We start from the raw sequence: 12719 nt of genomic DNA, 5'->3' as shown, positions 1-12719 counted from the left end.
TCCCAGCTCCCAACTCCCAAATCCCAGATGCTGTGAAGACATTTGGTGGCTGTTCCTAAATTCTAACTGTTGTCTTTCCAATCAGATGTCCCCCAGGTCAAGGGACTGTTCCACACGTTCCGTGTATTTCAGGCCCTCCCCTTCTCCCTGTCCACTTTGCCCAGGGGTGTCTTGAGATGGGAAAAGATGTCATTTGCACAGTAAAGGAGACATGTTTAGGAACAACAGCAGTTTCAGCCAAATTCAAGCAGCAGACAGACACAGCCATAAGTGCAAACATTTTAATTCCAAAGACCATGGTGTGTGCAAATGTGCTCGTGGCACAGGGTGGCTCAGCTTGGAAGACAAGCATGCGTTCCTGGGAAGCACGCGGAGGCTGGGCGGTCTGGAGGGGCATCGCGGACCTCTGTGACTTGCCATGCCCTCTCCATCTCTAAACTTGCTCCTGACGTGCCCTGATTTCTCCCAGAATGCTGAGCAAAGACAGGACTGCATGCACTATTGTGGTTCTGCTAGTGAGGCTGCCACTGCTACCAACAGCTGGGCAACGATGACACGGGAACGAGGTTTTCTTCACACTCGGCCTTAACCTTAATGCATCCGTCCGCTGACGGTGTCACCTCCCACTGCTGCTCATCTCTTTCTCGTGGTGACAGGTTGGCACAAGCTGCCCATCATTTAGCATGCAGACATCCTGCTTTCACCAGGGCCAGAAGGAGTGTGGCTCATGGCTGTGCCTGCTGTAGTTGTGTGAAGTATTACATGGCTTTTGTTTGAAATGTTAAATTCTTGTGCGGTGCTTGGGGAAGGAGGCATGGTGTCCTTTCCCCCCATCGTGTGAGATTGTTTTCAAGAACCTGAGATAAAGTTACTCTGTTTTCTAGGTGAGCTCTCATTTTCCTTACAAGTTGTCACAGAACGGGCTCTGTAGGGTTTGGGGCACAGTGGGGAGCAGGAAGGTGAGCTGCAAGCCTGTTCTCCCCAGACCATGTGCTTCCTACTGCTCGCCCGAGATGCTCTGCTGGGAAGCTGTGTCGTCCAGGCCCATGTCCTCCTGGCTGGCTCTTCTGCACATCACCCCCAGGTTCTCTGCCATGGCCTCGGCCAGACCTCGGTCATGAAGCTGGCCCTGCTCAGCGGAATCTGAGGGGTCACATGGCTCGGAAAAGTGCTTCCAAAGAGATAGGAGAAGCAAGGACTGCTCAGCTACACTCACTGACCAGCTCTTTTTCAAGTCACCTCCCCGTCCCCCGACCCCCTCATGCCGTGGGAACTGGAGCTGGGGTAATACCAAGTGAAATGACAGGCCTGACAGGTGGCCTAGGCTAAGGTTAGAATGTGCCAAAGCCACGCGACTGTGGAGTCTCTGGACATGGGCGTTTCCCAGGAGATCAGGGTGTGCTGGATGTGTGTGCCTGGAACTCCCCAGCAACCCCCCTCTTTCCACCCATACTGAGCTCCGGCAAGTAACACAGGGAGATTCCATCCCGATGGTGACACAGAGGCCACTGGTTCTGGATGCTTGGAGTCCAAGGATTCATCATCCTTGCTGGAGATAGGGAAGGAAAATTTGCCAGAATCCCAGAAATACACCCATGGGGTGTGACTTAAACCAGACTGGGATGGGGAAAGAAGTGGTATTTTGTGCTTTTTTATTGAGGAAATGAGAAAAAAGGGGAAGATGTTTGTGAGTTTAGATAATTAAACTCAAGCAAAACTCTGGCAATAACGTCCTTTCTGTTGGCCTGTATGGCCCAGGGGGCTGCAGGAAGCCATCTCCATCCATCCTCCAGGGAGGACAGGCCCTTGCTGCAGCCCTGGGCTCTCTAGACCAGCCTGTCCCAGCCCGGGCTCCCCAGGAGCCCAGCATGAAGGAGACGGAGGATGGCACAGTGACTGCACTGGACCTGAGGCTGAGCACTGACTTTCCTGTGAACTTGAGAAAGCAAAGAAGGAAACCTCCACATCTGACCCATTTTTGCCGTAACGCCACCCATTTTGTAAGGGATCCCTGTGTTCTCTCTTCACTTGCTCTCTCCCTTAGGAAGCTCTGGTTTCATGTAGTATCACCCAACCTGGAATTCCGGCTCTGAGGTTCGTAAACCACTCATCTTCCAGTATTTAGCTATCTGAAAGTGCTGGGTAGGAATGCATGCTATTTTAACTCTGCATTGATTGCTCCTTCCTGTCCCTCCAGCCAGAAAGATGGGACATGAACAGGAGGCCACCCTGCTTCCTTGGCATGGATGAAGGGAGCATTCTCCCTACAGCAGCATGTCACCGAGAACCCTCGGGAGAAGGTGATGATGGCACTCCACAGTCAGGTGGGCGGGAACCTAAGGCTGCGTGGTACCCCAGTCAGGCAGGACTGACTCCCCACACACAGTAGTACTTACCCGTGTGGCCTGACCTGCAGCCCTGGCTGAGGGGCCCATCACGATGTTGACACTGCTGGAAGACTGGGTGTCGCTGGTGTTGCCCCCCTCTGCAGCCGAGAGTCCAGAAATGACAAGTGCACTGGAAAAGCTCCTCTTGCCGAAGAGGAAACTGAGCGTGGAGCTGGTGGAGGAGCCCAGGCTGGAGCGGATGAGGGCCTCAGCTCGCTCACGGACACTCAGGTGGCCCGTGGTGGTGATGGGTGGTGGCTGAGAATGTAGGGATGCAGCTGAGGTGTGCAAGGATAGCCGGCTGCCTGAGTGTCTCTGGGCCAGCTCGTGCACTGAGGAAGACGTCTGCAGGAAGGCCTGGCGGCTCTCCATGATGGGGCCAGAGGAGCTCAGGGCCGGTGGTCTCTGACTGAGTGCCGAGTGTGCCTGGACAGACTGGCTTCTGCCCTTCATCGTACCTGCAAGGGAGGTGGGGAGAGAGAGAGTCCAGTGGGTCACATCAGCCAGTGTGAGAAGTGCTGTGGTGAACATGAGTCTCACTCCCTTTCAAGGGCCTGAGTAACAGGTTCCAAATACAGATAAGACAGGTCTGTCCTGTGGCACAGTGGGGCGACTACAGTTAACAAGGTATGACACATTTCAAAGTAACTACATAGAAGAGCCCTGAAGGTCCTCAACACAGAAATGACAAATGTTGAAGAAGATGGAAATGCTACTTACCCTGATTGCCCATGTGGACCTGAATCAAATTGTACACATGAATATGTATGAATATGAGCCAGTGAAACAAACAAAACATTTGCAGCACATCATTGCATCAGGTGGCCGGGAGCACCTGTGTCCACGTGCTGCTGGAGCCATCATCTCTGCCTGGGCCCAGGAAGCCAGGGCAGCCCACCTGCAAGGCTGGGACAGGGCTGGAGACGACTGTGCAGCCACAGTGCCAGTTGGGGACACTGTGACAATAGAATTCAGAAGGCATTGGTGCCTTGGTTTCCCCTGCTTGTAGGCTAAGAACGCTGGTGGGAGGAAGAACTCAGCCTGTGTTGAGTTGCAGGGTACTCAGGGTTGCCGCTGGCCTCTCTGGGATGAGTGTGTACTCAGCCCTGGCCTGGGGTTATCAGCCTCTCACCCAGGGAGTGGCCATGACCCTGAAGGTCCCTGTTCTTTCAGAGGAAAAATGGGGGTGAGGGGAGAACATGATGATTCAGAGCGAAGAGAGGGGGGAGATTTGTTAGTTTACTCAGAGTCTGGCAAGGGCAGACATCTCTTTGTGATTTACACTGTAAAGCCGACCACTGTCCAAAAATCCTCCACATTTATCCACAAATCAGTGATTTGCACGCTGCATAGACCACCCATACTTGACGGGGCCTTCCCTCAAATTCCGGGAACAAAGGGGCAAACGCCCTCTGTGTACCAAAGGGGAGTGGTCTGTCATCCTTGCCAGATGAGGACCCCTCGTTTCATTGCTTCAGGTGCCCTTCTGGCTCTTTCTTTGTTGCTTTTTAGTTTTGCAAATGAAATAAGAAGACCATGCTAAAATCATGTATGCTACTCAAGATCATTGTTCTTAACCCTGGATTATCAGATTGTGAGTGACTCAACCCAGGATGGAAGGACAATGTAAATTACACTCTGTGCCTCATTAGCCCTGCTCTTTGATCATATCTGGACAGTGGTGGAGCAAGCCATGGAACACAAGATCCTGCCTTTCTCTGCAGCATGGGAGTCGGACAGGGATGGATTTCTAATGACCTATGGTAAGTAGGTCACCAGCCTCACTATGGGACCAGCACTCCTCCAGCTGTGACATAGAAGAGATTGGTGTAGGGAGTGCTGGTTACAGGCAGGAAGTGCTGGAAGTGCCAGCAGTGGCCCTACAGAGTGGTTGTGTGGGGGAGGTGCCCCCTTGTTGGGATCCAGGGAGAAACAAGTCTTCTAAAGCATCTAAGTTCGGGTGGATGAGTTGGGGGGCGAGGTGGGGGAGGGGAGGCTGGGAGCCAGAAGGGATGTGGCAGTCACAGATGGTGAGCCTTGGTCCCTGTGAGTGGACTGAGGCCCTGCTAGGAGGCTCAAATTCCTTCTTCCAAATCACTCACTCGCTGTTGCTTGGCTGATGGTCTCTCTCCTGCCCTTGCCAGAGATAGAAAGTCCCTACATCTGAGAGGCCCCATGCCTGCCTGTCACGTGGTTGTTTGATACAAGGTCCCCTCTGCGGCCATTTTTGGCTGACTTTCTGAAGTAAAGGACCTGTATAGTCCTGATCCCAGCTGTGCCCAGCACATCCCATGGCAGGTACAACACAGAAAGGAGCATCTTCAGAACTTAACCTGGCTCGGAAGCCCTGAGGGGGACCCAGAGTCCCTGACCAGTCTGGTGTGTGCATGGGACTTCCTAACCTTGGAACCATTTGGGAAGAAAAAAATCCCACCATAACCCTAGAGGCTGAGACCCATAGATATGTGCCTGCAGGCGGTGGATTCTAAGAAGGTGATTTTTCCATTGTTCAGGCCAAGTATAGAGATGGGGACCAGGAATCCCCTCCAGATGACTACGTACTAGCCCTGCCTGGCCCGGCAGGCTCCTGGGTTCCTCTCTTGGAGCTGAGTGGTGTCTTAACTCAGATGAGCTGGGCCGTTGATTCAACTGAGAAGATGGGGAGGAGGCCAGAGAAGCCAGGGCTGAAATACAGTCTGGGGATGGATAACCTGGGCTGATGGACCTACCTCTCCCCCACTTTTCGGGCTTGGCCTTGCTAGGACCTCAGGGTTCACCTGCCTTAACTGTACTCAGGTGGCCTTGGTGGAATGTCTTTAGGATGCAAAAATGAGAAACAAACAACTGGTTTGAAGAAACTAGGCTTTCTGGAGGCCTGTGGGCACCAGCCTGGGCTCACAGCAGACAGACTATAGCAGCTGGTGAGGGAGCTCTTGTGTTTTTCTTCTGAGCAGCCAGCATCAGCTCATTTACCTCTCTTTCCTGTCCTTCTTTCTGTCCTTTATCTGTTAACCATCTACCTACCTGTCATTCAATCAATCTATTGCCTATTATCTTCCTATTATCTGTCCGATCTCCTTCCTTATATAGCTGCCCATCCCCCCACATATCAATCAATCAATCAATCATCTATTATCTATCTACTGTCATCTTCATCTTATCTATCATTTATTATCTATCATCTTACCTATTATCTATCTACCTATCTTCTATCATCTTATCTACCTACATCTGTCTATCCATCTGTCATCTGTCTATCATCTAGCTAGCTAGCTATTATCTATCTGTCTGTCTACCTACCTGCCTATCTCCCATCTTGCCCACGTGTATATGATTCACCCCTGCCCCGCTCTGGGCACCCTCAGGAGTCATGGCTGCTCCTTCCAGCTCATCTGTTGCAGAGCTGGTAGGGGAAGCAGGCACAGAAAGCTTATTAAATGCTTCTGGAAGGCGAGGAAGGAAGAACTGAGGGCAAAAGATGAAACTGCTGACAGGCTGCAGAGGGCAAAGGCAAGGAGCAGCAGGGACCAGGTCATCTTCTGCAAGCCCTCAACTCTCCTGCCAGCCCAGCGCCCACCACCACTCAGCCACCAGCAGAGGTTGGAACCTCATCCACCTGGCAGAGCCTGCCTATCTGGGGGCTAGGTGAATGGAATTTTAAGCTTTAGACTCAGCCCCGGCCACGTTCTCTGCTCCCATCTGCTCGTACTCTTCCTGCCTCCTTCCTCATGCTCTGAGTATCAGTGATAAGCAGAGGGGGTGAGAACAGGAGAGGACAGAAGCCTATCTGCAGAAAGAGGAGGACCACATGAGGACATGACTGCACCACAGCCACTTGTAGTACACACATGGTGGAACACCACTAAGAGAACTGGAGGGAATGTAGAGTCTGGAGGGCAGGAGGACTGACAGATGAATGGCTGACTAAGGTGTTGGACAGACGGACAGATAAATGATCAAGCTGGACCTAGCAGATGCAGAGGGTTTTTCTAGAAAGATCCTTATAAGATCTAAGACACTTGGCAGCCTCTGGTGCAGTGCTCATTTTGACTGTGGCAAGGAGCCCTCAGAGCCCTCAGAGGGGAGAACGGCAACCAGGCCCACGATGCTGGATCCGAGGCCCCACTGCACCCACCTGTCCTCTGAGGCCCTCCGTGGGGTGACTCCCAATGCTGGGTGCCCCCTTTCCTGGGCTGTTCCATGCTGCTTTCCCGGCTGTCACCATTTGGGGCGTGGCTGCCACCCACATCCTCAATGTTGCCACCGCTGCGCTGGCTGGCACTGCACTCCTTCCGCATTCTGTGAGAGGGACAGAAGCTTCCAGGGTCCTAGCAGTGCATGTCAGACAGACATGCCACCCAGCGATGTCACAGTCAAGAGCAGTGGTCTCTGAGGCTTAAATCATTCAGACATCCCAGCCGCCTTAGTTTGTGTAAGTACTTTGTGTAACCCTGATGTTCACATAATGACAAAATTGCGCATTCCGAGAACATGTCTCCATTGCTAAGTGACACATGACTGCTTCCTTAGCCCCTCTCCAGGCCTGACTGGGCAGAAGACCATGCTCTCCAGGTAAGTAGCACCCCTTCCCAGGTGCAGATGGGGAGGGGGATTTGTTTCTTAAACCTCAGTGCCTAGTAAATGAGCAGATGCACCAGGGTGGTTAGCATTGGTCTCATTTCCACAAAAACCTGAGCTTCATTCTATACCTGACCAGGAAGTGCTGCCACAGAAGGGCAAAGCTTAGAATCCCTAGCAACTAGAGACTCCCTAGGAAGAAGTCTAAGAGTGTGAGAGGCGGGCGCTGGGGGTCCCCGCCTGGTTCTCTCCAGCAGAAGTGACACAGTCACTCTGAAGGCCCAAGAGCCCAGCCCAGCAGGTGCAGAGAAACAGACTCTTGGCCTGTGACACCTCCTGTGGACACCCAGAGACCACTTGTTGAATGCATGGCCTGTCAGAGGCCACTTGGGTACAGCAGTATTACACAGATGATATAACAGTGGTTGTCACTGACATTCTGACAGCGTGAGAGCCCTGTGTCCCCTCCCCCCTTCTGTCCAGGAAGAGCCCCTGCATGCTCCTACCTCAGCCACCTGGCCTGGAACCATGTCCTCACATTGTCCAGCGTGACAGGGCCACCCCAGACACCCTGTAGCTGCCTGTGGGTGCCCAAGTAGGACGTGGTCAGCGGGGAGACATACATGGGGTAGCCCAGGGGCTGGTCACAGGAGGAGTTGATGAGGTTCCGCAGGACCTGCTTGTTGTTCTGGATGCTGCCCCGCTCTGGGTTGCGGTTTCGGAGGAAGATGAGCTCCTGCTGCTGCCCGGCCCAGAGCCCACGGACACACTCCTTGTTCACCTGCAAGTTGGGGAGTGGGGAGAGGAGGGTGGCTGGGGCTCTTGGTCTGTGGGTTTAACCCGCAGTGGACGAGCAGGCCTCTGAGACTGGGCATCTTTGACCATAGCCACCCTTGGCCTAAGCCTTTGTCTCAGTCAGTCCTAAAGATGGAGGTGCAGCTGTTTTCAAGGGTAAACCAGGGGAAAATAGAAAGAGATTTTGTTTTATCCTGATAGTTCAAAGCTCTATGAAAAGAAGAGACACAGGGAATAAAGCACTTGGATCCAGGAAGAGATCATTAGAGAAGGTTCTGGAACTCTAGAGAATTAGGGCTCTATACTCTATACACTCCACCGTGTCCTCCAGGACTTCTGGCCCAAGTTCTCGTTCTCTGGGCAGAAGACGACCCTGCCAGGTAACTGCAGCCCCTAGGCCCTCAGCCCGCCTCTGCCTGCTGGTCACTGCTGCTCTGGTTCGTTCCTATGACAAAGGGCGCTGGCCAGTGACTCGACTGTGGTGCCTACCACATTCTCTTTCTTCTCAGCATCCCCAGATGAAGCCTGTACCCCGCAGCCCCAGGGTGTGGCTGTACCTTGATCACCTTGAAGGTCAGGAGGCCTCTGTGCAGCATGATAACCTTGTACTCGTCAGCCCCCTCGTCCACCACGTGCCGCAGTGTAAGCAGCTCCTCCCTGTTGGACAGCACTGCGGCCCTCCAGGCTGGGTCGCCCTCATGGCAGATCACCACCTTCTTCTCGAAGGACTGGATGGCCTCATACAAGACCGCAGGGTCTTCGTACTCATCCGGGCAGGTGAACTGGTCCTGGGGGAAGAGCTCATATGGGCTCAGGGAGGCCAGCACTGCTGGCCCTGGGCTGGTGCAGATGGTGACTTACAGTGACCCTCAAGGCCACGTCCTCTACTCCTCTCACTCTGTCCCTGTTCTTCTGCATCCTGAGCTGGGTTCAGAGGGTTCCTCCTTATCGCAGAGGGTTCTTAACCAATGGCACGTGCCTAGGGAAGTGCTTTGGGGCTTAGGTCCCTGTGACTTTTAAATACTTCTTGGACACTCGGCTATGTCACTTCTCTGGCCGATACCCCTCATCCTTCCTAGTAGACTGTCACCTCATCCTTGCAGCTCCCGAGGGTGAATGCCACTGGCCAATGTCAAGACAGTTGAGACCAACTTTATGCTTCCTTAGCTAACTGTTGAACCCGGTCCCAATGCAGGCAGGGAAGGAGGACCACGGTTTTAAAAGGCTATTTTCCCCTGGAGTTTCAGGCTTACACCTTCTTTCTTTTCTTTTCTTCTTTTCTTCTTTTTCTAGTATTAGAAAGTGAACCTAGGATCTTATGCATGCTAGGAAACACACTACCACTTGAGCTAAAATCCTACCTAGCCCTTTTGTTTTGAGATTGGGTCTCACTGCTCCCTTTGCCTCGGCCATCCTCAAACTTTTGATCCCCTTGCTTCAATCTCCCTGGGATTACAGACAGACGAGCCCCACTCAGGGTAACCAGCTTTTACCTGGTGTAGCTTCAGGGACATCCTGATGGCCGGGGCGACGACTTTATGCAGTAGGTCCATGTCAGCAAACACCCACTCGTCCCGGGCTGCCACCCTGAAGTCGCCTTTGAAGAGGGTGTGCAGGCCATACAGGAAGGAGTCCAGGCTGCAAAACACAGTCTTGTGACTGTGATGGTTCACGCTGAGCACACACTCAGAGTCCTGTCACCCTCACCAGTGTCTGACTCTCCATACTGAAGAATCACCTTCCTGTTTTAGTCTGATTCAGCAAGGAGAGGAAGACGAATCTGGACTTGCAAGAGCACCAGTCCCTGGCCCTGCAGCCCGATGCAGGTCCCTGACGAGTGCTGGCGCTGTAGCATGGAGTTATCGTGGTGACCTCTGAGTGTGAACTCTGGGACCCAGCCACACACAGAGTGCCACCAGGACAGCAGGCTCACCCTTCCCCTGACTCTGCCAGTCTTCTGCTCCTCAGGAGCCAGCCACACAAACCATGTCCTCACTCAGTACCTCATTTCTCTTCTGGAATTTCTGGGTATCAGTTTTATTCTATGTTACTACTCATAATAAAAGCTAGATTTGGGCTGGGACATGGCTTAAGTGGTAGAGTGCCTGCCTAGCAAGCATGAGGCCCTGAGTTCAAACCCCAGTCCCGCCACCAAAAAAAAAAAAAAAAAAAGAAGAGGAAGAAGTGAATTCTACCACAACCTGGAGAGAGGGAAAATATGCAAACTATGCAAATGAAACCTGAAATTGACCACTTAGGTTTGTTAGACCTCAACTTGGTATCACTTCTGCCATCTTAAACTGTTTGACCTTGGGGTTGCTTGGCTCCAGTAGTGATGGGCCCCCAAAGTAAGCATGTGCATTTTCAGTCAAACAAGGTTCTCAGACCATGTCCTTTTCCAGTGCTCTCATTTTCTACGTGACTAGGGAAGAGGCAGAAAAGTGCAGGTTATGATGGTGACCATGGCATCTTCGGGGCTGTCTGGGTTTTTTTGTACTTTCCTGCATTTCCTGCCTTTCCCACAAGCCAGTGAGTGGCACCTGGATGGAGAACAGGGTTCCTTCCAGAAGAGAAGTCACTTGGGGTCTGGAGCCTTTAAATTTTGGATGAACATGGGGAGCAAGTTTGGAAAGTGACTTGTCCTGTGTTTTGAGGACAGGAACAGTCTCTCCTTTGCCTGCTCTTTTTTCTATTCCTACTGTCCATCACGGCTGCCTCTAACATGGAAACCAGTGTCCAGGACAGGGTGGAAGAGGGACAGAGGAGCAGACAAGGAGCGCGGAAGGGATCTCCCAGGACGGCCGCTCATGAGGACTGAATGAGTCGCTCACGGAGCAGGGCTTTGATTCATCACAGAGCATCAGGCCTACACATAGGGGAATAGTCCTGCTGTTTTGCCACAAAATGTACCACTATCACTAGTTTCCTTTCCAGAACTCCCTTGGGAAGACGCCGAGGCTTTGCACCAGGACAGCCTGTAGGAGGCAGAAGTGGCCAATGACTGGTCAGGTGGGGCCTGGGGTGTGGTGGTCTGGCAGCTTCTGGAAAGAGACCCAGGAGATGGCCTTCAAAGAAGGGCTCTCTCCTCACAGAGCAAAGGCTTCCTGGGGCTGAGAGCCACTGCCAGCTGTCAGGGAAGCTCCTAGAGGCCATCAAGGGACAGCAGAGCAGCCCTGCGGGTAGGGGATTCAAACATGAGCTGCCAGCTGCTCTCAATGGAAACATTTGTCGTCAGATGGGAGCTGAGCACCAAGACAGGAGAAGGGAGTTCTAAACAACGGGTGGGGTTTGTGCAGGAAAGGGTTAGGGACACCACACAGCTTGCTCGGGATGGCTGCGCACATGTAGAGATAGAAACCTCCCTCCAGATGTAGCGATGGAGACAGAACCAAGCAAGGCCACGGGCCATCCAGGTACCCAGAAGAACACCCAGACTCAGGAACAAGGGGTTACTGCCTTGGCCTGCTGCTCACCCCACTGCTTCCAAAGGAGCCTCACTCCGATGCTCAGTCCGCATACAAGCCCCAGCTGTCCTTCATCTTTTCAGAGAAGACGACGCATCGCAGAGCTTACTGTCATTCTGTCGAAGTGATTCTCCACGTGAACCAAAGCCTGAGTTAGAATCCGGTGAGACCACGAGTATTATAGCCGCACCTGACAGCTCAAGGCATTCTTGCAGGAGGTGTTTCATTATCTGCCTTTCCCTCTTGAGAGAGTGCAGGGGAGGGCAGCCAGCAAGCTCGGCTTTGTCTTTCTGAGATTCTACTGGGAAATGACCCCTCCCAACCAGGCCCGCAGCTGGGGCTGGGCTATAGCTGTGAGCGATGGGTGCATGAGTCAGTCCAGGCTGCTCCTTGTGGGGACTCAGCCCCATTCTCACCGCACTGACAGGAAGGTGGAGTCAGGAAATCACTGGCCCCATTCCAGTGGGTGGGATCATTCAGAACAGGGAGGGAAGGCAGGGCTCACAGAAACTCAGCACATATGTGGTCCCAAGTCAGCGATGCATGTCCACACATGCAGCACCAAAGGCTGAGACACTGAGATAAGCACGGGCTTGCCTGGCAGCATTTATGTGCTGAATATGGTAACAAAACCACACCGGTACCAGGACTACGTACGTCTCAATATGATGGCGAGTGGCTGATACTTGAGTGCACTCTCTTTCAGCTGGAGAAGCTGTGTGTTACTTAGGTCATTACCCCACCCTTTCCAATCCAGAACAGATCCATCCCTGTTGCCATCCTGGTTCCTGACCCAGCTGCTTAGCAAACAAGGACAGAACTTGTACTGATGGGCATAGGTGAGGGGCTGTCCTCTGGCCTCCTGGAGACAGGGCTCTGGCTACAGGCAGTGGTGTTGCTTGTAGAGTGGCCTTGGCTGTGTAGCAGCTCCAGGTCTACCGCCGGTTTGGCCTCAGTAGGCCCAGCCATCCAGTACCTTGTCCCCTCCCCTTCATGGCGGACACTTTGGGGATGGCAAAGGTGTCCTATGCCCCTGTTTCTCAGCTTTTGTTACCCACTGAGGGCTCCTTGTAGCCCTGTTCCAGCCAGGCCTGATGCCCTCCGAGCCCCAATTTTGCTCAAAATCACTGGGATGGTGAGTCTTGATTGTCAACTTGATTGGACTGAGAGACGCCTAGGAGACCAGTGAAGCTCACCCCTGGGTATGTCTGTGAGGGCTTTTCCAGAGAGGATTATGACAACTCTGACCTGCTGAACGGTTTACTCCATTGATGGACTCAAAATCTTAATAGACAATTGGCAGGTGGTGGAACTATGGAAGGTGGGGCCTGGTTGGAGGAAGTAGGTCACCAGGGGTGGTCCTTGTGGGCTGTGTCTTGGGCTGTCTCTCCTGTTATTGCTCCACTCTGCTTCCTGGCCACCATGATGTGAGCTGCTCTGCCACGCCCCCCTTGCCACGAGGGACTGAAACTTCTGATACTGTGAACAAAATAAA

At 52.9% G+C, this 12719-nt stretch overlaps 1 protein-coding gene across 4 annotated transcripts in view; it reads right to left on the bottom strand.

The window, feature by feature from the left end:
- Positions 1-267: 267 nt before the first annotated feature.
- Pcnx2 (pecanex 2) overlaps positions 268-12719 on the bottom strand; it is a 192747-nt gene continuing 180295 nt past the window's right edge. For all 4 annotated transcript variants that reach the window (XM_074056857.1, XM_074056858.1, XM_020182141.2 and 1 more), the window contains 6 exons: positions 9254-9398; positions 8318-8548; positions 7472-7746; positions 6523-6686; positions 2397-2845; positions 268-1171 (listed from right to left, as the gene is read on the bottom strand). In XM_074056857.1, coding sequence (XP_073912958.1) covers positions 998-1171; positions 2397-2845; positions 6523-6686; positions 7472-7746; positions 8318-8548; positions 9254-9398 — 1438 coding nt within the window. In that variant the 3' untranslated portion in view covers positions 268-997. The remainder of the gene's footprint in view (positions 1172-2396; positions 2846-6522; positions 6687-7471; positions 7747-8317; positions 8549-9253; positions 9399-12719) is intronic.

Source organism: Castor canadensis, chromosome 15 (genome assembly GCF_047511655.1).
Source record: "Castor canadensis chromosome 15, mCasCan1.hap1v2, whole genome shotgun sequence".
In the NCBI taxonomy this organism is placed as follows: domain Eukaryota; kingdom Metazoa; phylum Chordata; class Mammalia; order Rodentia; family Castoridae; genus Castor; species Castor canadensis.
The sequence above is the reverse complement of the archived record's forward strand: the minus strand, read 5'-3'. Positions and strand labels throughout refer to the sequence as shown.